Source organism: Eleutherodactylus coqui, chromosome 9 (genome assembly GCF_035609145.1).
Source record: "Eleutherodactylus coqui strain aEleCoq1 chromosome 9, aEleCoq1.hap1, whole genome shotgun sequence".
NCBI classification, from domain to species: Eukaryota; Metazoa; Chordata; class Amphibia; order Anura; family Eleutherodactylidae; genus Eleutherodactylus; species Eleutherodactylus coqui.
The window spans coordinates 76088896-76116014 of NC_089845.1; the positions used below are offsets into that span (position 1 = coordinate 76088896).

The 27119-nt window shown below is 41.3% G+C and overlaps 1 protein-coding gene across 8 annotated transcripts in view; it reads right to left on the bottom strand.

Moving 5' to 3' along the window:
- Window positions 1-27119, bottom strand: part of PTPRM (protein tyrosine phosphatase receptor type M) — a 665244-nt gene that overhangs the window by 29518 nt on the left and 608607 nt on the right. For all 8 annotated transcript variants that reach the window (XM_066579573.1, XM_066579570.1, XM_066579568.1 and 5 more), the window contains 6 exons: window positions 14840-14956; window positions 12625-12779; window positions 7354-7489; window positions 5027-5176; window positions 4035-4208; window positions 1469-1600 (listed from right to left, as the gene is read on the bottom strand). In XM_066579573.1, coding sequence (XP_066435670.1) covers window positions 1469-1600; window positions 4035-4208; window positions 5027-5176; window positions 7354-7489; window positions 12625-12779; window positions 14840-14956 — 864 coding nt within the window. The remainder of the gene's footprint in view (window positions 1-1468; window positions 1601-4034; window positions 4209-5026; window positions 5177-7353; window positions 7490-12624; window positions 12780-14839; window positions 14957-27119) is intronic.

Genomic DNA, 27119 nt, shown 5'->3' on the forward strand with positions numbered 1-27119 from the left:
ATCTATGGGCAAATTGAGCAGTGGATCGCCCTGGGGACAAGCGCAGGATCCACAATTCAATTTGCCCCGTGTGCATGAGGCCTAAGTCTTCAATTTCCTTGCAACATCAACACAATGCCATGCAATCCTATTAGCTGTCTTTGTAAAGCCACTCCATTCTGGCCACGAGATCCTTAGGGTGGCCTGCCTCTATTGACCCAGCATCCCGTAATAGAGTATACAAAAATGAGTTTTCTAAACTCAACCTCTTTGATCTATCCTAATTGGAGATGAGCGAGCATACTCAGTAAGGCGATATACTCGAGAGATCATCGCCTTTTTCGAGTACCTGCTGGATCGTCCCTGAAGATTTGAGGGGGCCGTGGGGGGTTGCGGAGGGGATAGGGGGAGAGAGAGAGAGAGGGATCTCTCTCACTTTCCTCCCCGCTCCCCCTTGCTTCCCCCGCACCGCCCCCAACCCCGCGGCCCCCCAAATCTTCAGGGACGAGCCAGCAGGTACTCGAAAAAAGCCATGCTCTCTCGAGTATATTGCCTTACCGAGTATGCTCGCTCATCTCTAATCCTAATCTATTTAATTCTAAGGGTTACTTTACATGGGACAATTGCTTTCACACAGTAGTGATAGTCGTCCAGTGAATGGAGGTGGAATGTGCCAGAGATCTCTTCCAACCGCCTGCCTCCATTCCCTATGAAACGGTAGTCATTCAAAGATGAACAACTGCCTGTTATACGGAGCCAGAATCACTCACTATTTGCTATCTTTTCAGTAAACTTAAACGAAGCGACTAGCGGCTAGTCAGTGATTTCTCGCTCAGTACAATGCTGGTTCCTGGGTTTACATGGGACATAGACCAATCAAAATGACTCTGAGCAATTGTTCTGCTGATGGTTGTTTCATGTAGGGCTACATTAAATATCTATATTCAACAGTAGCGCCGAGAAAACAAATACAATAATTATTTCAGCAGAAAGCAGGAAATACTTATAGAATATGTTCACTCCAAGGGCATTCCACAGATATTAACGGCACTTGTTGGAAAAGATAAAGATGGAGGGATCTCTACTGTGCCTTTATCATGCAGTTAAGCAAATCTTTTTACTGTCACTTTAATCTTCTAAAGCACAGCTGGCTATTACAATGACTACCAAATAATATGAACAGCTTCTCAAGAACATTTGTAGCAAATTACTGGTTGTCACCTGCAATGTACGCGTGACAAGAAGGCTTGAAGTAATAAAAATCTATTATGTTACATAGTCAAAAATATATTTTCCTTCCAAAAACCCATTTCTTTACATTGACCAAGTGACTTTCTAGTAACTTTCATCCAGGTGACACAAAAGACTTATCGTGTGTGTAATCAGAAAAAAAGCCTGACCTTTCCTCTTGGCCTATGGATAGCTTTTCTGAAATGTGAAATGCTCTGAATTAATTCTGCCAGTGCATGCAAGATTTCAGCCGACATACCTGCGCAGGGTCTACATCATTTAGCATTACTATTGATGTACAGTGATAGTCAAGGACCAGCCTCCAGAAGTCTTTTACTGTGTTTGGTAAGGGATGTTGTGTAACGATGAAAGCCGACGGCTGCACATAGCTCTAAAGAAAGGAGAACAAATTATAATGATAGCGAGGAATCAGGAAATCAAGTATGTTCAATAGCAGAATGTCACAAACCAAGAAGACATTGTTAAAAGTAACAAAACGGCCAAGGACCCTTTGGAGGTTTTTTCCTTTTTTCTTGTAAGAAATGCCACCACTTTCTAACATTTTCATCTTCAAGTGGTTACAATATAGACTTACCTTTTTCCAACAAAGGATCGGACAAGAAATTGATTTGGGAGGTCATTGTGGTATTTCTAACAGTTTTATTTTTAGTGAAGATATTCACACTCTAAGAGGAAGGTAAAGGCTAACTTTTAACATTTGTACTTATTAAATGGTTGACACAGCGGAAAGGTTTCCATCTCAGCTGAAAAAGTTATTATAATTTACTATCCGTCTCTAACCAAGCAGACTGCAGCTATCAAGACCAGAGTAATGATTCAGTTTGCTGCTCTATACCTGAAAGCTGTGCGTATACCCTGAGCAGCGAGAGTAACAGAGAAGTCATGAATCATATAAGACCCAATATATCACTGGAGGGGAAGATGACCGGACTCAGGCTCACGTATTTTGGCCATGTAATGCACGCAGAGTCGCTAGAAAAATCTATAATGTTTTGACAGATCAGTGGCAAAAGAAGACCAGGAGCCAAAGAACACGATGGCCGATACTGTCAGAGCTGATACTGGCATGGATATCACACAACTGAAAGCAGCAATGCAAAACCGAAAAACGTGGAGGGAGCTTGCCTTTAGGGTCGCCGAGGGTCATGAACGACTAACTGGCTAACAACAACACCCGTATCTTATTATCCACGCCAAGGCAGAGTGCCTTTGTCGGTGCTCCCCTGGAAAGCACCCCGAGTACATGACCCACCAGTCCAGGTATAGGCACATCCTTAACCAGGACAGGGTATTTGGAACAAGGTATGTATTCACAGACCTCTTTGTATGCATTCAGTGTAATGCATATACCGTGTATGTGTGTAAGGAACATAAAATGGCTTCTTAGTGCTATATGGTATTTTATAAATAAGGTTATATGTATGTGTAATAGATGGTCTCAGCCATCCAGTCCTCAAGAGCAGATTATGCAGACTGCAGCCAATGGAGCAGCCAGGACAATTCCATACTTCGACTTCCATATGTTTTTACCTCAGTGATGGGTGCATGCATGTAGTTATATGTACAATGAATGGCCACTGTATTGGAGACAATCATCTAGTAGAGTGTTGGACCTCCTTTGGCCTTTAGAGCTGCAGAAATTCATCATAGCAAAGATTCTCCTAGGTGTTGAAATCGTTTGGCAAGAATACTGACTCATGGAAATACAACGGGTTGTTGCAGTTGCTGCAAACTAGCTAAGGGTACTGACATACTCTGAGCAGCTGACAGGAAAGGTTCATCGATTCATGCTGCTTGTGCCAAGTTCCGACCCTCCTGTAAGCATAGTTCAATAGAAATCTAGATTCATCTGCCGAGGTGATGTTTTACCACTGCTCAATAACCTAAGTTTTGTGTTCTTTTGCCTACTAGATCCTCGTCTTTCTGTTTCTCTTAGATAGCAGTAGCCCTCAAACACGTTGTCTACTATTTGTTCTTCCATGTCTGTCTGGGTCGTTTAACAAAGACTGAAAGCTTTTTACCCAACGCTGGACTTTCTCAGTTTTCCTGTGCATTCACTATATGTTACATGTAATTTCTTTACTCTGAAGGGTTATTGGAGTATGTTCACACAGCAAAGTCTACGCTTGAATATACAACACGGGTCTGTCCCATAATTGGGTCAGCAGGCATCCAAGGCTGAGCTCGGAATTTCTACTGGGGATTTGCATTTGCAGATGCTATGGATTCATATAAAGAATGGCTCCATTCATTGGGGCCAATCCATGCATGAATACCCCAACGCAGATTCCGCACAGATTTTGCACAAAATCGGAGTCAAGATATGATATGCCCTTTCTTTTTTTCTCTGCAACAGGATATCAAATCCATGTGCAGAAAAATGTAATTGAGTGGGACCTGAATTTGAAGAGGAGTCCGGATCAATTGGACGTCGGTTTTTGCCACAGCCTTTCAGTTGTTGGTCAAAATGTTTACAATACAAACCAAGAAGAACGTAAGCATGAAGTACTGCGATACTACAAGAATGGACAGATCAACAGAGTCAATTACAGCACAGACAACTTAGTATCAAGGGAAATAACACAGAGATAATATTGTGTGCCATACTCCATCACTGTCCGGATGTTCTACTGGCATTGGAGAACTTTAGATGACATTACTTTCCTCTGCAATACCTGTCACGTATTATTGTTTAAGTGTACCCTGATGGGTGCTTAGGGCTGTTTTCTCTTATTTTGGAAGATCTCATTTTGTGGGATTATAGATTATATTCTCATTAGTATGAACGAGAAAAATGTTCTTACATCCATCAAGGCTGCATTGATGTAGTTACTGCTTTCTCCATCTATTGTTATGAGGAACGGGAGGCAACGGTCTGGAGGTAAGACGTCCATGCAACGGTTCTTTTCATGGTTCCTAGGTAAGAGTGCTATACTGCAGTCTTCTACCCGTAGTGTTGGAGTCACCATGTTCAATGTCTGCACACACAATAACGTAAAAGTATAAAGTTATAATAAATTGGGTAAATTATGACATTGTTTCCAAAGATACTGAATTTGGCAAGAGTAAATATTTATACGGTTGCTAATTTAAAGTGCATTTCCCATAAGTGATAGTAATGACAAATAACTAGCATAGTCCATCAATTTCTGATCTGTGCTGGTCCAACTACCAGGATCCTCACAATTCTGGGAATGCAGGGGCTGAAGGACTGGTTTAGGGCTGCAGTCATTGTACTGATTTTCTTGGCCACTAGCTATGCACGAAACTACAACACAGACAGTATGACTTGAAAGGAGCTAGGCTGCTGAAATTGTGAATGGTCTACAGAAGCAAACCCTCCATTCTTAGGAATGGAAAAAATGGCCATTCTCAGGCAGACCTCATGAGTATGAGAAAAAAACATTTTTATACAGGCTAAAATAAATTTTCTATGATCAGTAGACTGAATGATATACATCACATGGTGATCTAGATGAACATACCAAAGAGTGTGGTAGAAAAGTAGCCCACTGACTCTGTTGCCCAACATGTCAGAAGGTATGAGCGCCATAAACTATGATATAGTACTCATTTGGCAGGTTTCCTCAAATCCGGGGAGGTATTTCTTATACTTACTTGGCTCCCCAAAACAGTGCTACCACCACTGAAATTAAGCAATCATAGGAGTATGCGTGTACAGCTTGCAGCCAGTGGTTCGGTTGCATGATCCGCCTTGACTTTCGGGGGTGGCAGCACTGGATTGGGGAGCCTGGTGACTGGTTCCCTTTAAGATAATGAATTAATTTGCACTTACTCTAAATTCCTCTTTGATTTGGCTGGAGTTTGTTTGAGGGTCCACTTTATTCATTTCATAGTATACTGATCGAACCTGAGATGCAGAGATTGATGTGTCCCCACATAAACAGGCTTCTAATATGGCATCATGAATGAACACATACTGTTCCTAAAGGAGGAAAGAAAACCCCTATTGTTATACAGAAATTCACTGCTTATCTCATTTGGAATAAAAGTAGAACATTTAAAAATGAAAAGTTTGAATGTACCATAATAGGCGCATTTATCTATACAAATGTGATTGAATGTGAAGCAAAGAATTACTCCATTATATCCAGCTGCCACCAATTGTCAAGATTATTTACTTCCCTACCGCTACCAATAATTAGGGTGCAGTCCCATGTTCAGCCATAAGCAGATTCAAAAAAAGAGAAGTAGTATCTGTCCTGTATATTTTCTCTCTTTTTTTACTATCCACACCCGATTTTGGCTTCAAAACGGCATAATAAAATCTAAATAAAACCTACACATGTGACAGCCCCCTTAGGCCTCATTCACACAAGTGTTAAATTTTCACATCCACGTTTGATTTTTCCAACGTGGATCTGACAGCCTAAGGGCTCAGTCACACGGGCGCCGATGCGCCCGTGTGACTGCAGCTAGCAGACGGCCATACCTGAAGACGGCCATCTCTCTGCAGCGCCAGGAGGAAGAACATGTGACTGGCTTCATTGCCGGTCATGTGTTCTTTCATCAGCGCTGCAAAGAGACGTCGATGCTGTGACTGAGCCCTGAAGGGTTTTTCCAGGGACATATTTATCACCTATCCTCAGGATAAGTCATCAATAGTTGATTAGCCGGGGTCCGTCGGTCAGAACCCCAACCAGTCAGTTGAGCGGGCGCATGCTGTCAGCGTCGCTCACAGGATCACCTATCCTCAGGATAAGTCATCAATAGTTGACTAGCCAGGGTCCGTCGATCAGAACCCCAACTGGTCAGTTGAGTGGGTGCATGCTGTCAGCGCCGCAAAAACACAGAGGTCAGAGGGGAAGTCTCTGTGCCAACCTCCTTGCAGTGGCCGACGCATGTAACTGCAGGCACAGCTCTCATTGAAATCAGTGGGAGCCGTGCCTGCAGTTACAAGTGCCGGCCACTACCCAGAGGTCGGTGCGAAGGTTTCTGCTCCAACCGCTGTGTATTTGCAGCGCTGACACCATGCGCCCGTTCAGCTGACCGGTCATGGTTCTGAGCAACGGACCCCGGCCAATCAACTATTGATGACCTATCTTGAGGATAGGTCATCAATAGTATTTTCATGGAAAACCCCTTAATTTATGGTAGAACTTTGAGCCTCAGAGTTCTGCCACAAATTTTCGTGTGGATCCACATGTGGATCTAGCCTCTGTCAATAGAGCAAAAACTCATGAAGCCACCCTATACCATTTTCCTGTGAATTTCGGTAGAAAAAAAGGCAACAATTGACATGTCTGTTCTCCTTTTTCTGCAATGCAGATTTGAGAAACCATGCATGGAAAAATGTGTGTTGTATGAACTACTGTGTGGATTTTCATGGCATTCAATGGGATTCTAAAATGGTATAGATTTAGCAACACATTTGGGTGCAGAATCCAGAATTTATCAGAGATAATGTTGCTTAAGACATATTTATATATATCACACAGATAGATTGAGACTGCCTTTTGCTGTTAGTTTAGTACTAGAGCAGTGTGTATAACAGAGCGGTCCTTCAACATCCTAGATTAATTGGTTCCGGGACGACCACTGTGTGTTGAAAATATTGCATATTAAAACCATAACTCTATGGAAAACTAGTAATTGGTTCCAAAGTCCCCAAAATATCAACCAAAAGTAATACAAAAGGGAGATGGAAGAAAATTAAGCAGATAACATGTAGATAAGGCAAATCCTCACATATAAGAGTCAGATGGAGCCGCTGCAAGCTGTAAATCACTTTCTATGTAGACGACAGCAGCTTCTTCAGGGTCCTGTACAGAACACAGTGAACCAACAAAATAAGATGGAGCCACCTGACCTGGTGTCCAAAGGAGCAGCTCATCCTGCCACATGTAAAGAGGCACCACTAGTCAGCCCATCAGTGGTTGAGCATGGGTTTACCAGTCAAATGCCCACAATGACTGGCTGGATTTTCCAGCATATGTTACAGACTGCAAATCTGGTTTCAAGTTACAATGCTCTGGGAAAGCCCATCGTATGTTGAAAATATTGTAACTTGAGGCCATTGTATCTTGGAGGATCATGTACTTGTTGGTTACTGTCTTACAATGTTATTTTAGTTTTTTACATATATATACATAATGAATGTACCTCTGTTTGTACCATGTTCACTCTACGAGAGCGAAGTTCCCTGACACAGTTGTAAATATCTACAACTCCTTCCCTTTCAGCCATGTCCAGCATGATGTCTATGACAATAAAGCAACCTGTTCTGCCCGCTCCAGCACTGAAAGAAAGAAAACAAGACCATGAGCAAGCATTAACCTTGCACTTACTGTAGTTCCAATTTGCTATACAAGCTTACTGTTCCACCATGGTCCAAGACATGTCACAATCTACAGTAGACAGTCCACTAATGGAGTCGTCATTTCCACTAAATCTAGCTAGCTAAGACCAGCCATAAAATATGGAGGATATACGACAACTAGCATACATTTCAAAGTTCACAACCAATAATAGGAGATCATCTTTAAATGGTTTTTCCCCCCAAAATTATTATTTTCACCCATCCCACAGCTCCTGCACCACAACTCCATTCTCCAATACCGGCGCTCTGTCTACAGGCTGCAGTCAGTCTGTTGATGGGGCTCACAGACTACTGCAGCAGCCTATGAGATTCTATGCACAGACTGACCCTGCAAATAGACCTGGCGAGGTGAACAGAGAGGCAATGTGCGAGTTACCAGGACAGGTGATTATACACTATGTTATTATTTTTTTTTAAACGTTGGGCAGTATATGAAAGAAAAAATGATAATTTATTTTAGAGAACCTTTTTAACATCAAATTCCATACTTAGAAGATACTTTGCCTTAACAAGAAAATGATTAATGACTGTACAATCTATTTTGCTATTACCTAAACATTGTACTGTAAAAACAAGCAGCGAGCAAAGGACGGGGGTTAGAGAAATACCAAATAATGTCATCTATTTTAGACAAGTATCTTACATGGTTTATATAATGAAGTGTAAAAACCTTGCAGGGAAAAATGTTTCAAAAGTCCCTGCAAATTTGTCTTTCATAGAAATAGCTTTATCTGAGCATATTCATGTACACGCTTTGTAGAAAAAAATCATGTCCCTAGAAGGAGTTGTCATTTTGTTGCAAAACTCGGCATGCAGTTACATCTCGGGCAGATACACAAATGATGAGAGTTGTGGTGTGATTAGATGAACGGTCTTGCTACGGAGGCCTCAAAATGTGGTTCCACCTTTGGCTTTTAAAAATACTCTTAGAGGTTACTTGTGTTTAGTGGACCTCTTGTGTAGAGCTTGTTGACCGCTAGACCGACAAGCATGAGCAGCTCCAGCTGTTTCGCTGTCTGCCATCCAGAGACTGGTAGCACCATCGTCACAGGTCCCTGTGTGTCAGAACCATTTCTAGGCACTTGGATGAAGGACATTTGGTCTCACAGCACCCATTATGTGTACTGCCTTTGACACCCACCCAATGTCACCTGCATATGCAGTAGTGTTGTGAATGACAAAACTGGACTTCTCTGAAGTGGACCTCGGTTATTTTCAGGGTTGAATCCAGATTTAGTTTGGGCACTGATGATGTCTGTGTTCATGTCTGGAGACCTAGGGGTAAGCAGCTGAATCCTGCCTTTGCTGTGGAGCTGCACATTGCCCCCTGCTGGTGTGATGGTCTGGGGTGCCATCATATATGACAGTCGGTCCCCCGTAGTATTGGTATGAGGGACAATGACAGCTCAGCGATATGTTCAGGACATCCTGCAGCCACATGTGTTCCTCTCATTGCAGGGCTTCCAAGAGGCATTTTCCAGCACACACCAGAAGGTAACAGGAATGCCTTTACAACATTGCCACACTTCCATGGCTCCCCTGTTGCCAGATTTATCACCTATAGGACAAGTATGGGACTATCTGGGATGCCAATTTCGAAAGCCTATGTGTTTCTACGATCTAGAGGCTCAGTTACAGCAAACGGGGACTGATATGCTGCAGGATAACATATGGAACCTGTAAGCCTCCATGCCCGCCTGGATCACATCTTACATCCAAGCTAAAGGTGTTACAACAGGGTACTAGAGCCTCCATCACCACCCATATCACAACTTGTATCCAAGCTAGAGGCGGTACAACAGGGTACTAGAGCCTCCATGCTTGCCCGTATCACATCTTGTATCCAAGCTAGATGAGGTACAACAGGGTACTAGAGCCTCCATCACCACCCATATCACAACTTGTATCCAAGCTAAAGGCGGTACAACAGGGTACTAGAGCCTCCATGCATGCCCGTATCACATCTATCCAAGCTAGAGGCAGTACAACAGGGTACTAGAGCCTCCATGCTTGCCCGTATCACATCTTGTATCCAAGTTAGACGAGGTACAACAGGGTACTAGAGCCTCCATGCCTGCCTGTATCACATCTTGTATCCAATCTAGAGGCAGTACAAAAGGATACTAGAGCCTCCATGCCCACCCGTATCACATCTTGTATCCAAGCTAGAGGCAGTACAAAAGGGTACTAGAGCCTCCATGCCTGCCCGTATCACATCTTGTACCAAGCTAGAGGCCGTACAGCAGGGTACTAGAGCCTCCATACCTGCTTGTATCACATCTTGTATCCAAGCTAGAGGCGGTACAACAGGGTACTAGAGCCTCCATGCCTGCCCGTATCACATCTTGTACCCAAGCTAGAGGCAGTACAACAAGGTACTAGAGCCTCCATGTTCGCCCATATCACATCTTGTACCCAACCTAGAGGCGGTACAACAGGGTACTAGAGCCTCCATGCCCACCCGTATTACATCTTACATCCAAGCTAGAGGCGGTACAACAGGGTACTAGAGCCTCCATGCCTGCCCGTATCACATCTTGCATCCAAGCCAGAGGCGGTACAACAGGGTACTACAGCCTCCATGTCTGCCCATATCGCATCTTGTATACAAGCCAGAGGCGGTACAACAGGGTACTAGAGCCTCCCTTCAAGTGTTCAGTTTTCTGTATTAGATTATCCCTTTGTTCTGATATTGTAATCACTTATATCAATGTTACAATCACACAGAAAGTTTCATTAAATTCCGACAACTCCTTCTAGGTGTTAATTCTTTTTTTGTACAATGAGTATACATTAAAAATTCTCCAACTTCATTTTCTAAAGCATTACATGTACAGTCTGCCCATGGGAATTTACAAATTAGACCATCATGCAATCAATGCACGCTTTTCTGTAGTACAGGAGTCTAGGCTGGTTTGCAAGCATTGTTATTGTAAACTGATCAATACTGCAAAAAAAAACATTTTCTGATACGTTATTGACTTATTATTGTCTTTTACATGGACCTTCTAGTTTGAGCAAATAAAGCTTATCTGTTGCATCTTAAAAAGTCATGCAAATTTTGTAATATCTTTTTTTTATAGTTTTCAAGATCTTTGTTTGCTATTAAACGGGATCCTTCGTCGTTTGTTTTCTAGATGATGAAAATCTATCGTGGTCCCACAAGTGGAAGCCTCATTAGAAGAGAGAGCTCTGAGGATAGTACCATAACTATGAACCAACTGCGCACCTCTGTGATCATCACATGAGGAGGACAGATGCGCCACCTCTGATGAAAGTATCCATTCAATTACCACAAACATACATCCAGAAAACTGCAGAGAACGGATCTGAAAATCATATTGGAAAATTACAGTTTTATTACACAATAAGGATGCTTTATTTTCAAAAATCGTAATATCCCAAAACTTAAAATGGCATTTAACGCATTATGGTACTCTAAGTACAAAGTACTAGAATGCTGTAAATCTAGTTATTACTATGGGATTCTCTGCCAGTCTGAGGTCCCTTGCACTCTTGTTTTCATTAAGAATGTCTTTGCTCCATTCAACCCTGACCCGTCTCCCTGTCCCAGACACTGAAAAACACCCCCACAGCATGATGCTGCCACCACCATGCTTCAGTGTAGGGATGGTACTGGGCAGGTGATGAGCAGTGACTGGTTTCCTCCAGACATAACGCTTAAAATTGAGACAAAAAAGGGCAATTTTGGATTCATCAGATAAGAGAATCTTGTTTTTCACTGTTTGAGAGTCCCTTAAGTGCTGTTTGATAAACTCCAGGCGGCTTTCACATGTCTTTTACTGAGGAGAAGTTTTTTCCTGGCCATCCTGCCATAAAGTCCAGACTGGTGGAGTGCTACAGTCATGGCTGGCCTTCCAGAAGTTTCTCCCATCTGCACAAAAGATCTTTAGAACTCAACCAGAGTTACCATTGTGTCTTTGGTCACCTCTCTTACCAAGGCCCTTCTCTCCAGATTACTTAATTTGCTGGGTCAGCTCTAGGAAGAGTTCTGGCTGTTCCAAACTTTTTTTCATTTCAAGGGCCACTGTCGTGATTTTCGTATTCATTCGTGTAGTTATCCCCCCAATATATATAAGTGGGCTAGTGTTAGCTTGGTCATTTCTTTCTGTCTGAATCTCCCAGCTTCTTTTTCTTCAGGTGGTCATGTGATCTCAATTCTGACCAGCTCAGATCTGCTTGGGGTTATGTTGTCATTTTCTAGTCAATTTCTCAGTTTGTGTGATGCTATTGTATAGATCTACTACTGCAACTTCCTGCAGCAGACATAGTCATTCATATCACAGTTACTGATGATGATCACAAATCACACAGCTGCTGGCACACGGTTATAATAGAAGAGACCACAGCTCATCCTCTTGACTCTATATTTATGGTCTGTAGATTATATAGGTGACTACAGAAGATAATTAAACTGTCCACGTCCACAGGCAAAAATGGTATAGCCTTAACTAAGGCTGGGCTGATGTATCATGGGATTTATTGAAGTTGAAAAGTTAAAAAAAATCTTACTTTAAGATGGTACTCGATAAGCATCAAACAGATATGGAGGGGTCTGGAATATACAGAGGAAACCTCCAAAGTGTGACACACAATCAAGTTGGGGGGGCATGGAAAAACAGTTTTTTGTTGGACTGGTCCTTTAAGAATTATGTTTGCCACTGTGTTCTTGGGAACGTTCAGTGCAGCAGATATATATAGCCTTTTCCAGACCCGTGCCTCCATACAATCCTGTCTCTAAGCTGTACAGGCAGTTCATGCCTCTTCATAGCTTAGTTTTAGCTCTGATATGCATTGTGAGCTGTGAGACCTTATATAGACAGCCGAGTGTGTTTTACAAATTATGTCCACAAAACTAAATTTACCACAGATGACTCCAATCAAAGTGTAGAAACATTTCAAAGTTAGCAATCAATGAAGAAATCCCGAACATTCCAGTGAGTTCAGTTACTTTTTCTTGCAGCTGTAAACAGAGTTCTAAAACACAGTAACATTGTTGCCTCGCATCATTGATGATTCCACCGTCAGTTTACCTGCAATGCACAACCAGTGGACCCGCATTGGCTGGGCTCTTTGATTTGACTTGCCGTACAAACCCCAGAAGTCCTGTTGCATGGTATGGCACACCATGATCAGGCCAGCCTGTAAAGTGGAACTGGCGGATTTCTCGTATTTCATGTATACCCCTCTGTACATAACAAAGAAAGAACTATTAATACTGATATATGGATATTGATCATTTAAAAAAATATAAATAACCTAAAAATTAATCCATAGCAACATTACCTCGGGGACTAAATTGAATAAATATGCAGATTAGTTAATTACTGGAAATATATGCGCAATTTAAAATAAAATATCTGCATTAAAGCTCCATGTAAACACATGAATACATTGTAAAAGATCTATAGTACGAAAAACTAGTAACGGTCCTAAGTAAATAGTAATTATAATGCAATCCACGTGTAATAATGGAGCAGCTCTTATTTATGTTCATAGGCAGTAGCGTTTAGTCTATATTGCTGTCTTTAAATATGTGCTTCACCATCATAAACAATCAATTTCCTCGTAGGCTAAAACCCATTAAAGATTAGAAAAATAGCAAAAATGCAATGCACATCACAAAGAAGAAAAAGTTGAAACATTTTTGATATGAACTGAATTCACCCCACTTCTTGCGACTTCTTATGCTCTGCCAGAAAGATAATATTCTAGAAAGTCTTCATAAATCTCAATAAATACGACATTTTAATACAGTGCTACCATTTCTAATGGGATTGAATGGGACTCCATCTGTTCAGCAGATGAATCGAGTCTATACAAGATTTAATAAGAAACATCTCCAACTGGAGGTCTTCACACTTCTCTCATCAATGCAAGCATATGCTATTCAGTGCAATTTGCAAACTTCACAGGGCTGGGACAGAACTTTGAGTTTCAGTTTACAAAAAAAAAAAAAGTTAACCAAGAATCTGTGGGAGGCACGGTGGTCCAAAAAAATACGACGCTCCTTTTATTATATAGAGTCAAAGAATGTACGGGCGGTGAGAAATGAACAATTTAATAGCACGTGTCATGTGAAGAGAGATAGAAATATTGGGTTGTCAAGGGATAAAAGAAGATAGTGCAGGAAAAAGGGACCAACACAAAAAAGGATTTATAAACCAGTCATAGGCAATGACAATAATTCATAGTCTGCTAATGTTCTATAATTGAACACCTTATACAGAGCTGGTTACATCCCTACCCTGGTGCTCAGGAAGTACTTCTCAAGAAACATGCAGTAAAAACTTTAGTGGAATCCAGGGCACGGATCTGGTTTACAAACACGGCATATCTGAGCACAATGTAATTAATTATGGCATAACACTATAATAATCGAAATAACCGAAAACTGCAGCCAGTGAATACAGTCCTGGAACATTAAACATCCCCATTTATATAAACTTTGGACTAGAACAATCCATTGTTATTATAAAGGACCCTCAGCTATCAGCTGTAATAAATGGAGGAACCTGACAGCAAACGTTTAGTTTCCCTGCAGTGCCTCCATAGGGGAACTGAAGAATTAAACATTCCTGGTAAAACCAATGTGCTGTCTGTGTAATGCATGGATGTGCCGAGTCCTCCAGAGTGCGAGACATGCTTTGTTGCTCTTCTCTACTTTGGTACATAGGTGATTATTCTACATGGGTGACCCCCAACTATTAACTTACAATTCGCTAATGTGAAATTTGAAAAAGTTTTGTTTTCCAAACCAGAAAACTCCCTTTAAAACTCTACTGGCATTGAAATGGGTTGTCCAGTTGTAAAGTATGAATGGCCTATCCTCAGGATAGGTCATCAGTAGTAGATTGGAGTTTTTTTTGCCAGGGACCAGTGTCGATCAATTGCTTGCTGGGCCAATGCAGTCATGCACTGAGCATATTTCTGCAGGAAACAGACAGCACTGTCCCCACTGCAGTGGCCAGGCTTGGTACTGCAAGCCAAGTTTCCACTGAAGTGAAAGAGAACTTGGCTTACAATACCAAGCCTGGCTACTGCAGAAATTAACTTAGTGCATGAACACATTGGTCCAGCAAAACAGCAAGGGTCCTGGACGACAGACTCCCACCAATCTACTACTGATGGCCTATATTGGGTATAGGCCATTAATAGTTTGCAACTGGAGAACCCCTTTAACTAAGTCCGAAAACTTTATCAACATATTCTATTTTAATACGCAGTACAAGATTCTTGAGTACTTACCTTTTCTACTGCAAATGTTCGTATTACATATTCAGCAAGTAACTCTGTTTCAATAAGTGTCACTTTAATATCTTTATATATCTCTGTGTCATCTGGCCAGTATTTACAACATTTCACCTGGGGAAGAAAATATTAAAGACATGATGAATTCCTTACTGAAGCTTTATTTAGAGACAGCAGACCCATCTCTATTAAAGAGAATACTTACATGGATTCTAAAATCCAGACAGCGACTAAAATTAACTATTTCTAAACACCGGCTACCATAAAGCATAGCATACAATAGATTTACAAAGAACAGACAACCCAGACTAATACTGTAATTGATGAGCTTTTTAATCTAACCCTGTATATTACCCTGTTCAGCTGGAAGAAGATTTATGTGATCTGGATCTTTTGACTGGTTACTTATTTTCCCAGAGGTAGAGGCTTTGTCCAACATTACAACCACAATGTTAGTCCTTCCAATACACTTACAGTCAAAACTAAAGAAACTTTGCAATTGAAGAGGTGATTTCCAAAATCACATATCCATTTTTGAAGAAACTGCAGTAAGAGTGGCTGTGTACCTTTCATGATGCTTACTGCATAGTTAGCAATATGTTATAGTCAATATCACTCAAGTATCTACAAATATTCACTGCACAGATCAAGTTTTATTCCAAAGTACCCAAAGTCACACCACTAGCTCCACTTTTTCACCAAAGTCCGCCCCTCTCTGAAGGGGGCCATCCGTGCACCGCTCTGAAGTTTCGCGCCTGCACCATGCATTGGGCTCCCAGCGCATGCACAGATAAGCTCTTCAATTCTGTCCACAAATGGGAACGTTTATCTGCACATGCGCCAGGAGCCCATCACATGGCCAAAACAGCTCTGTTTTATCACATAGGAACTTTTCAAACTTTTACTATTCATGTATCAATAGTGTTAGCAAAAGGAGTGTTGGAACAAGAGATACTACACAATTGTAGGGACGGTATTGGTTTACTGTGCTAACAACTAGTGACAGGCTCCCTTGAATACTTGTGTATGAATCAGCTAATTTGTATTTTCATGAAGCCTTGAAATGTAGAATTTCACCCTTTTCATAAATCCTATTAGTTACATTGACTTTAGTATCTTTGTGCACTGTGTTGTTTATTCTATATCCTGTTAAATTCAGAAACAGAAATAGAGATAAGGTAACATTCTGCCGTTTGTAGAGCGAAGGAAGTCGCACTGATCCCTCTTTCTAGGTAGATTCTAGGCATGTCGCAGATTTTTAAATCTGCATTGTGACTAATCTCTTGAGGATTCTTGCTATGGATATGACCACATCCAAATTTTAGTACAGATTTTAAAAAATCACTTCCACAGGGTCACATAGTATGTTAGGCTGAAAGAAGACAATGTCCATCTAGTTCCACCCCCCCTTGTTAATCCAGAGGTAGGCAAAAAAAAACCAATGAGGCACAAGACAATTAGCCCATTTGGGGGAAAAAAGTCCTTCCTGACTCCATAATGGCAGTCAGAATAATCACTCGATCAACTTTGAAAGTTCCTACCTGACTCCAAGACCCGGATCAACAACCCTGTCGGTTATTTAAGGTCTATATCCTGTAATATCATAGCGCTCTTAAAAGTAGTCTATGTGTTATCTGTGTACTCAGCCTTGTTGGAAGTCAATTACGCATATTTGTAATTAAAACAAAGCGACTAGCAAGTGACTTCTCGGTCACTGTGAATGGAAGCGGGCGGCCATAAGAAAATATAGCAGTTCTCATAAGTACTAACATTTAGTGCCAAACCTGGCTACATGCCCGACTGATGACAAAACAGCCTACAGAAAAAATAAAGTTACTTTAGTAAGCAAGGATTTCTGGCTAGCCTGTTGTATTGTCTAACCAAGATAAGCAGTTATACCACTGACAGTATCCAAGGAGCAAATGTAGACGACACAGAGCTCCATGAAGGCGTAAGATTATGTGAAGAGGGCATGTGATGTCATTGCCAATTCACAGGTCCATGCTAAAGTCTCTAGCCTAGGCTTTAAAACAAGACCAGGATCTAGTCCAAATTAGAACAGGTTGAAGTGGAAGATATATATACACTTGTATCTTTCTTCAACCTGTGTGAAGAGCAGAGGAGGGTGGGGAGTGGCGGACATTCTGGCAGCATGTTGGGATCTGTGAACCTCCTCCTATCCACGTATGCCTCCCAGATGGAGGGGTAACAGACTTTTGTTCTTGTTCTCATCACTTTGTCGATTGGAAAGCATAATTAATTGTCAAAAATAGGGGTAGCTATTTCTTGCAGAAAAGGAGTGAAAAGATGAGCACTTGTTTATCTAATCACTCTGTGTCTAACTAGGTACTTTATTGACTCCAAGACCTGGCTGTTCAACCCCTCAGATGCCGCAGTCAATGCTAACCAGGGCAACTAAATGGTTTTACAAAAACAAAAAAGAACAATAGAGAAAAAACGTTTCCCATTTCACAATGATTTAATTTTGAAAACTATCAAACTAACTCCCCATATTGCTGGCATTGCTGCATCCGTAATGATTCATGCTATAACTCTGTTATTTATCGCGCACAGTAAAAGCCATAAAAAAGATGCATTATACAATGCTACAACTGACAATGTGATTACATCATGTAACAATACATTTCAGGAACAGCCATGCTACATTCTGGTTATGTAATTCTCCATAATTGGTTGCATCATCTTCAATTTTAAAACAGCTGAAGGAGTTCTCCAGGATTTCTGCTATTGCCGACCTATCCTCAGAATAGGTGATCAATAGTTGATTGGCGGGGATCAGCAGCTTTGGATCCCCGTCGATCAGCTGATCCCCACTGTCAGTTCTCCAAGAATGAGTAAAACTATGCAAAAATAGTTCAACATAATAATAATAAAGGTCACTGCCATTCCATTCAATGTGGCTGCGTACTTCTATATCCACGTACGTCCTAGCGTCTGTGTTTGTTGTAGGGAAACATTAGCTACATACTGTAAATAACTTCAAAGAACATAACAGGAAGCAGCTGCAGAAGGATCAGGAACAGTCGATGCAAAACAAAGATGTCTGGAGATAGCGGCTGCCAACTGTTGACTCTCAGGTTTTGGCAGAAATAAATTGGCTGGATAACAGGCTGAATTTTGAGTAAACGGCTAGATTGGAATTATTAAAAGCACTCTTTATCTATACAGAAGCCGAGCAAAAAGCTTACACCTACTATTCTTGCTGCCGATGCAAAATAAAACGGAGATTAAAAAAATCTTTTTTGTAGCTTGTTGGCAAATAATTTTCACTGAAAAAATATTTTTGGCATGAAATATACAAAAAGCTCATTACTAATGCAGCACATAGCATACACTATACTGTAAGACTTGCTGATAAAGCAACAAGCTGTGGAAAGATGCTTTTCAGTTTTGAAGATTTAATGTGCCATCCCCAACCCTTCATGTACGCTTGGATTTATACTTTACATCTAAGGAGGGAAAAGGGATTGCCATAGAGTTCCACATGACAAGGCTGCTATTCAATATTGCTGGGGCCAATACAGTGAAATGGCCAGAGCCCCCTGAAGTCTGTTACACATCTTGTACCCCATAATATACATTTGGTGGGCACCTGAGTGCCCTGAAACCTAATTAGGTTTTAAGAAACTAGTAACTGCTCTATAGGCCCATTTAGACACAATGATTATCGCTCAAAATTTGCTCAAAAGCCATAATTTGAGCGATAATCGTTGTGTCTAAATGCGCTGCCATTGTGCACTATTCGTTCATCGCTGATTTCTAGCAAGCTAGAAATCACCGATGACAGGTATCAGCGCCGCAAACTGATTTTCTCAGTGGGCGGTGCTGATAGCATTCTTTCAGTTGGTGTCCCTCTGGGACTTCTCAGCTGGATACCAGCTGACAGCTCTAAAAACAAAGCAGCTATTTGCATATACAAAGCAGCTGCTGTTCTTGGAGCTATCTGTGGTATCCTGCTCCACCTGCATTTAACTCTTCAAGTAGCTAATTAGCTACTTAAGAGTTATGCATAGATGATCGCTCAAAACAGTCACTTAAACTGTCATTTGAGTGATTTTTGAGCGATCATTTGTCAGTGTAAATGGGCCTTTACTGTCTGCAGAGTTTGGAAAGTTGACTCTAGCAATTCTGGAGCAAACAGCTCAGAAGGAACAGTGCTTATGGAGGACATGGTTGTGGGGAAACCATGGCTAGGCCTGCTTATGATCAGCTAAGGATGTGAAAAGTGGTAAGCGTACAAACACATCTATAGGGTTCTGTTCGATGCTTTATTTTTAGCCAGTTTTCATTTTTGTGAGTTTTAACTTAAGCAAGATCATATTGTGGCAGAGGAAGTAAAAAACACATTTCCTGAGAACAAATGCCATTAAAAAAAATCAAAACAAAGTTGTCTACCACTGAAAAAAATTAATAGGTTGTCCTAGTTTTTTATTTCTTTATTTTTAATTCCTGCTCCCCATGTCGAAAAATAATAAAAGATCATATTCGCATCTCTTTCAGATTTCTGCAGTCTCCCTTATGATACTCAGTTTACAGATTTCAGTCAGCCTATGCACAGGACCTGATAGGCTGCTGAAGCCATTCAGAGATCTCAGCAATTGAGTGCTGAGATCTGTGATTGGCTGCAGCAGTCTGTTGCATCCAGTAAACAGCTGACTGCAGCCTATCAACACAGACTTTGCATGAATGCAGCCACGGTACTGGAGTTGCAGACAGCTAAGTACAGGATCTTTTATTATTTTTAATAATGGGGAACAGAAATTTGAAAAAAGAATAATAACTCGGACAATCCCTTTAAAGGGTATACATAGTTGCAAGAAAAAGTAAGTGCACCTGCTGGAGTCACCTGGATTTCAGCATTGATTACTAATAAAATGTGGTCTGAGTGTTATCTACAGTAAGTCACAATTATAGACAAAAACAATCTAACTAGCCTAATAACACAAAAACAGTTGTACTGCTCATCTCTTTTGTTGTGAACATATACAGTTCAGGTAAAAAAAATTAAAAGAACCTGTGTGCTAATGGCTTCTCCAAGAGCTAATTGGCAAAGGATGTTAAATCAAAGAAAATGATAAGGAAATGTGAATTTCATAAGTGATTTAAATAAAGAGACATAAAGCCTGGTTATTGACGAATCTGTTGTTCTCAGAGATTGGTTAGTGTGAAACAAGCAATTAACTTTCAGAAGGCCTCAGAAGATGTGTTATAGAAATGCATGAATTTAGAGAAGACCACAAAAGCATCTCTAAAGACTTGGGTATACATCAATCCACACTTTAGACAAAGAAGAAATGAATGGAGAAAATTCTTAAACACCTTTTACACACAACGATTATCGTTTAATGGCTGAACAATTGAAAGAATTGCCAACATTTTTCCCTAAAATTACTCGTGTTTATGTGAGGGTTACAATTCCATTGTATTCTTCCAGCATGAGCTAACAGTGTACTCATTGTGTATTTAAAGCAACCACAATGAGTACATAGTTAAGAATTTCTTTTGAACTGCCAAGGGATGGTTTTTATGTGGGCTAAAGAGCTCCCTCCATACATTGTGTGTGTCAGCTGTTTATCACATCTGACACCTGCGGGCAACAGCCCCAAGACACCACGTGGCCAATCAGGGCTGTTAACCCTTTAAATGCAGCTGTCAATTCTGACAGTGGCATTTAAATCCCCTAAATGATGTTCGGGGGTACCATACTCTCCCATCCTCCTACGGTGAGATCTGGCGATCCGTGCAGGTGTCATGGCAGCCGGGGTCCTTCTAAAAAGCCCCAGGGCTGTCTTGGCAGTATGCCTATCAAGACATCTCCATGGGGTGGCTTGATAGACTGCCTGTCAGAATGCAGTATGATGTAATGCTATAGCATTACATCATACTTCAGGAGCGATCAAAGTTGTGGTTCCCCCGGGGGACTAAAAGAAAATGTAAGAATAAAAAACAAAAAAGTTTTACTAATTATTTTTAAAAAAGTAATAAAAGTTCAAAAAACTCCCCTTTTGCCATATTTACAATAAAAAAAGTTAAGTAAAGCAAAAATATGTATTCAGTATCGCTGCATTCGTAAAAGTCCAATCTATCAAAGTAACACATTATTTACCCCGCACAGTGAACGTCGTCCGAAAAAAAAATAAAGAACGCCAGAAACGCACTGTTTTGGCCACCCTGTCTCCAAGAAAAAATGTAATAAAAAGGGATTAAAAAGTCCTATGTATTCAAAAATGGTACCAACGGAAACGACAGGACGTATCGCACAAAATGAACCTTCACACAACTATGTTAACGAAAAAATAAAAAAGTTATTGTACACAGAAAATGGAGACAGGAAATAATTTAAAAAGTTAAATATCTTTAAAAAAAAAAAATGTAGTACAGCAAAAGAAAAAAAAAATATTATATATATATATATATATATATAAAACTACATAAGTTTGGTATCATAGTAATCATTCTGACTAGAGATGAGCGAACGTACTCGGTAAGGCCGATTTCGCAATCGAGCACCGCGATTTTCGAGTACTTCACTACTCGGTGAAAAGTACTCGGGGGCGCTGTGGGTGAGTGGGGGGTTGCAGCGGGGAGTGGGGGGGGAGAGGGAGAGAGAGAGAGATCCCACCTGTTCTGCGCTGCTACCCCCCGCTCCACCACGCTTCCCCCCGCCCCCCGGCGACCCCCGAATCTTTTCACCCGAGTACTGAAGTACTCGAAAATCGCAGTGCTCGATTGCGAAATCGGCCTTACCGAGTACGTTCGCTCATCTCTAATTCTGACCCATAGAATAAAGTTATCATGTCATTTTTGTTGCAGTTTATGCGCCGTAGAAACAGGACGAACCGAAAGATGGTGGAATGTCGTTTTTTCCCCATTTCTCTCCATCCTTAGGGCTTATTCAGACGACCGTATATCGGCTGGGTTTTCACGCCCGCCCGATATACGGTGTCCTTGTCTGCAGGGAGAGGAGGATGGAAGAGCCAGGAGCAGGAACTAAGCTCCCGCCCCTCTCCGCCCCTTGCCACTATTTGCAATAGGAGGGGGCAAGATGTGGGCGGAGCTAAGTGCCGTCGCTTAGCTCCACCCCCGTCCTGACCCTCCCATTGCAAATAGTGGTGAAGTGCGGGGAAGGGGCGGGAGCTCAGTTCCTGCTCCTGGCTCTTCCATCCTCCCCCCCACCTGCAGACAAGGACACCGTATATCAGCTCGGCATGAAAACCCAGCCGATATACGGTCGTCTAAATAAGCCCTTAAAAAGGTTTTCAGTACATTATATGGTACATTAAATAGCACCATTAAAAAATACCACTCGCTCTGCAAAAAACAAGCCCTCATACAGCGACGTCAATGGATAAATAAAGGAGTTACGATTTTTTTAAAGAGAGGAGGAAAAAACGAAAATGGAAAAAAAACAAAAAGCTCCGTCACTAAGGGGTTAAATCGTGTCTAGCTATAATTGTGATTCAGATAACAGCCAAACTACATGTTTCCAGTAATCAATACAGAAATCCAGGTAATTCCAGAAAAAAGGTTTGCTTACTTTTTCTTGCAGCTGCATGGGCAGACTCCTCGAGCCACAGCTACATACATACTCCTGCATTAGTTTTCCTAGCAAATTAGATGGTTAACCCTATCATTACCAGACTGTCTAGCTTAGAGGAAATAGAGGCAGCAAAACAGCTTTTGTTGAGAGAAGCAATTACAAACGTCTCGGTGTACTCCGGTGAAACTCTACCCAATTATGCTGCACAGACTGTTGTTTCTGATAGAATTTTTCAAGCCCAAAGAACAGTCTTAAAATAGCTGCTGTTTAGGTGCTCGCGCCGCGCAATATTTCATACATAAAATAAAGTAGGTTATGGATGAAAGTGTCCTGTCAACAAATCTAGGGTAAAACTGCAACAACAAGAGGCCCACTTCATCAAAGCTAAATAAAATGCCTTAGACGGCCGTCCCCACGTTGAGACAGATAGCGCGGTAATGGGCGCCATTTCCCTTCTTGAACACCCTTGAACAAAAATAACAAGTATTTTAAAGTTATTTTCTCCATTTACAAGACTCCAGGAATGACTAAGAAAAAGATTTGTATTTTTCCCATACTTTTGGCCTTGCTCCAGTGACCACAGCACATCAGCTTGTTGGCTGCTCCGTTATTACATGGGGTGATTCGCTAACCCTGGATCTTAGAATGATCTGCTTCACTAATGATGACACATTCACTCAAAGACAACCAAACTTTGTGTTCCTTGTTCTCCGCTCTGGCTCCTGTCATCAAGTCCTCCTCCACTTTTGACAGAACTGTGAAATGCTAATGTTTGTAAAGTAGACTTCGCAATGTGTTTTCGGCTCGGAGTGAATGTGATAAACAGTTTATAAATTCTGAGCATATGTTGTTGTTGGCCTAAATTCTGTTACGATAATCCAGGACATGGTGGATTCCTAATTACGTTGTTTAATGACTGAATCAACTTAATGGGAAAAAAAATCATAGCACCTAAAAATGTATAATCTGATCAAGCTGCAAATGGATGTAATGGGGGAAAGTAGAACGTCAGCGAATACTTGTATATAACTTCTAGTTCCATCTGTACATCCAATTCACTTTTGGACTTGTGTTCAATGCCAATAGAAATAGATCAATCGATGTAGTACAGCTGGTCGGACTTCATTTAAGCAGGGGGTAAAGGCATCCCCACTAATACCCTTCCAGGGATCCCTATCTGAAGTTACATGCCAATAATGCTGAGGGTGCAGTAATGTCCAACACGAGGTTTATTATGGATACAAAAGGACTGCAGTATATTTTGAATGTCCCAAATATGTACATTCATCTGCCTCCCCCCCCCCTCTCGCTTAAAAAAGGAGGCAAACTGCTGACCCCCAAAACATGTTGCAGCCCTGTTGTATCCAGAAGAATTGTTGTTTGCAATATTGGATGGATATTTCTGAAAAGAGGTAAGTCTATATTTGTGTAGCCCCAATATATTCCATGGTGCTTTACAAATCAGAGGGTACATAAGAAAGTCAGACGTTACATGCACTGCAAAACTAATAAAAAAAAGAACAGTAGGGGTGAAGGCCGGTCTGCAAGAGCTTACAATTTATCAGGGAAAGGGGTGACACATGAGGTACAAGTGCTTGGACTGAACAATGATTTAGCCATCGTATGTAAATAGGGTACTATGAGTAATGCTACCATGTTTCCCCAAAAGTAAGACTCTGTCTTATATTAATTTTTGGCCCAAAAGAAACACAAGGTCTTATTTTCGGGGGATGTCTTATCATACTTACCTAGCAGGTGCTGTCCGGGTCCCTCCCCCTGCTCTCCTGAGCTCCAGCGCTCTTGCTTCAGTCCTCAGCCACTGACAGAAGATTGCTTCCGGGTAATGGGGTTCGTAAACCCCGCCTCTAGGAAGTGATGGCTCTGACTGGTGTCAATCAATGCAGCGCTCGAAGAACTTATCACAGCCATTGCATTGGTTCATCGAGTGCTGCATTGATTGGCTCAGCCGCGGCACTGGAGGCGGGGTTTACGAACCTCATTACCTGGAAGCGATCTTCTGTAAGTGGCTAAGGGCTGAAGAAAGCATTCCGGAGACCTCCGAGAGGGACCCAGATGGCACCTGCTAGGTAATGTATTGCTTTTTTTTATGTAGCATAGCTAGGGCTTATATTTAACCCCCCCTCCCCATTTAAAAAAATAAAAATCAGGTTACTTACTTTAGGGTAGGTCTTATTTTCGAGGAAACGTGGCACGTGAATCAGTCATCAGGCAATATCTATATATGTACATAAGTGCATTCATACATATAGGGTGATCCTGTGATCATGTTGGGACAGAATTGTATAGAAAGAGGATGAATGGGGAAGAGTTAGAATAGGAAATATGATGGGCATCCCTAAAGAGAGGTAAATAGGAATGCCTTTACCTCCTGCATGAAGTCCTACCACAATATATTATTTGGATTGTGCTGTTCCATTGGCAACACGCACCCCTGGGCGCCAGTCTTTTTTGTGTTCTTCTTACATATCTTTAGCAAGATCATTATTGGGTCACCATGGACAACCGACTGGTGTCCCCCTGGTTGGAAATTCTGAGAAATGAGGGATTGTGATTATTTTGATTATCTGAAAGCTATCTTGGATATTTGGTGTAATGCTGAGCCCTAGGTGGGTGTATAACAGTTTTATCATGGTTTGTGTGCTTCTTGCAGACAGACATAGAGCACTGTCCACTTTTTAATGTTTTACATGCAATTCCCTATTGGTTGGGAACTCTAAAACCATTATGTCTATTACCAGGTTCCTTCTTCAGATCTGAACTGAAAAATACACCAAAGTTGACTCCTGTTTTCGTCAACGTACCCCAAGACCTAGAGAATCCTTTCAAAAACCCAGCTGTCTTGTATTATGGAAGACTCTCTTAATTGCTAGTTATTATTGGACACTAATAAACCCAATACATTACAATTTCCAGATCACATATGTAGCCTTTCTGCATATATTTCTATCTATGCTGGATCATGAACGTAGTAAAGTAATAAAATCGTTTATTAATATTTCAAATGGCTAAATTTGGTGGGGATTCTGTACTTTTAAAAAACTTCTGACCCCTAACCCTTTCCAATCCACTGTCTGACGTCTAAAGACATTCTGTTTGAAAGCTGTACAGCTCTGATGTCGGAAGACGTCCGGCAGGGTATTCTTACTGTAGATTACTGGCCGCTCTGTTGTCGGGGGCCTCTCTGGCATGTCACATACTGCAGTACTGGCTCTAGCCAGCAGATGGCGTCATTGTATAATAGCAGAAAGAAAAAGCCCCCTAGGAAACCCTGAATCCAAAGAACATCTGTGGTTACTGACACTGCTAGTAATAGATGAATGTTGATGTCTGATCAGTGATCAGTTCTCATGAATGATAGTTTTAAAGTTTATTGTTGCTCCTTAGATCTATTTAGACAAGGAAATATGTTTTACAATCACTTGGAAATGAACAAATCATAACAATTATTGTTACATGGAAACACAGGTTTTGCCTGAATACCACCCCAACTACTAACATGGCTTTTTTGTATTCTCACTTAAGTTAGCCATAGACATTAGAAGTACATCAACAAAACCTGTGGATGTTCGCAGGTCCAACTCATTATCTGATGTGTGTGGGGGCATCCCAACTGACCCTTGATGGCAGATGTAAGGAGAGTTAAAGCGGTCGTCCAGTTATAAACTACTGTTGGCCTATTCTCAAGATAGGTCATCAGCGGTAGGTAGGCCTGCGTCTGTCGCCTGGGACCACTGATGATTATCTATTCTTTGGGATAGTAGACTGATGCACTGAGTTGATTTCTGCAGGAAGCAGACAGCTCCATTCCCACTGCAGTGGTCCAGCTTGGTATTGGAGGCAAAGTTCCCAATCTGAACTTGAAAAATATCTGTAATCCCAAGCCAGGCCACTTGCAGTGCTTTCTGTAGAAATCAGTCCAGTGCAAGAGGGCTTGGCAAACAGCTGATTGGTGCATGTCCCAGGTGACGAACCCCCATCAATCTACCATCGATGGCTTGGATAGGCCTAAGGATAGACCATGAATAATTCACAACAGGACAACCCTTTAAGGGCAAGGGGATTTCAACTGTGTGATTTTTTTTTGGTTCTAGGCTGCAGCCAGATGGTTTTGGCAGTGGCTTTCTTCTCTCTCTACATTCAAAACACATGTACACATCGCCAAGCTGAGCATGCATGTATGTTAGGGTATCGGGCAAGTTAGATGTTAACTCAATGATGTTCGGCCAACAGTTGTCTAATGCGTGCGGGCAGCCATAGTAACATGACCTGAGACAACAGCAGCCTTTCAATGTACTCATATAAGCAGTCCAGTAAGTTAGGCCTTAGCAGGCATGGGATATCTGGAAAGTTGTATTCTATGGGCAGTCATAAACTGGTTAAAATAGGGCATAAAAGCCTAACTCTGCACTGTTTTCATTCAGTCTCTTCACTTTGTCACAGTAGTTCGAGTAGAAGACGACGCTGCATAAATAGCAAAGGCAAAGATCAATACCATGTTAGACATTTCATTCATAAGACTCTACTAATGTGTTTACGCCTTGGAGTATAAGCCTCTTGTATAAATGAAATCATTTTATCACCCTTTATCCGCACTGTGCAGGGCAAACTAATAATATCTCTAAATGCCTGAAAGGATCCATTTAAGTTTTTAATAAACAGTCACAGTTTAATGAGGTCTTTTCAAAACTGACTTAA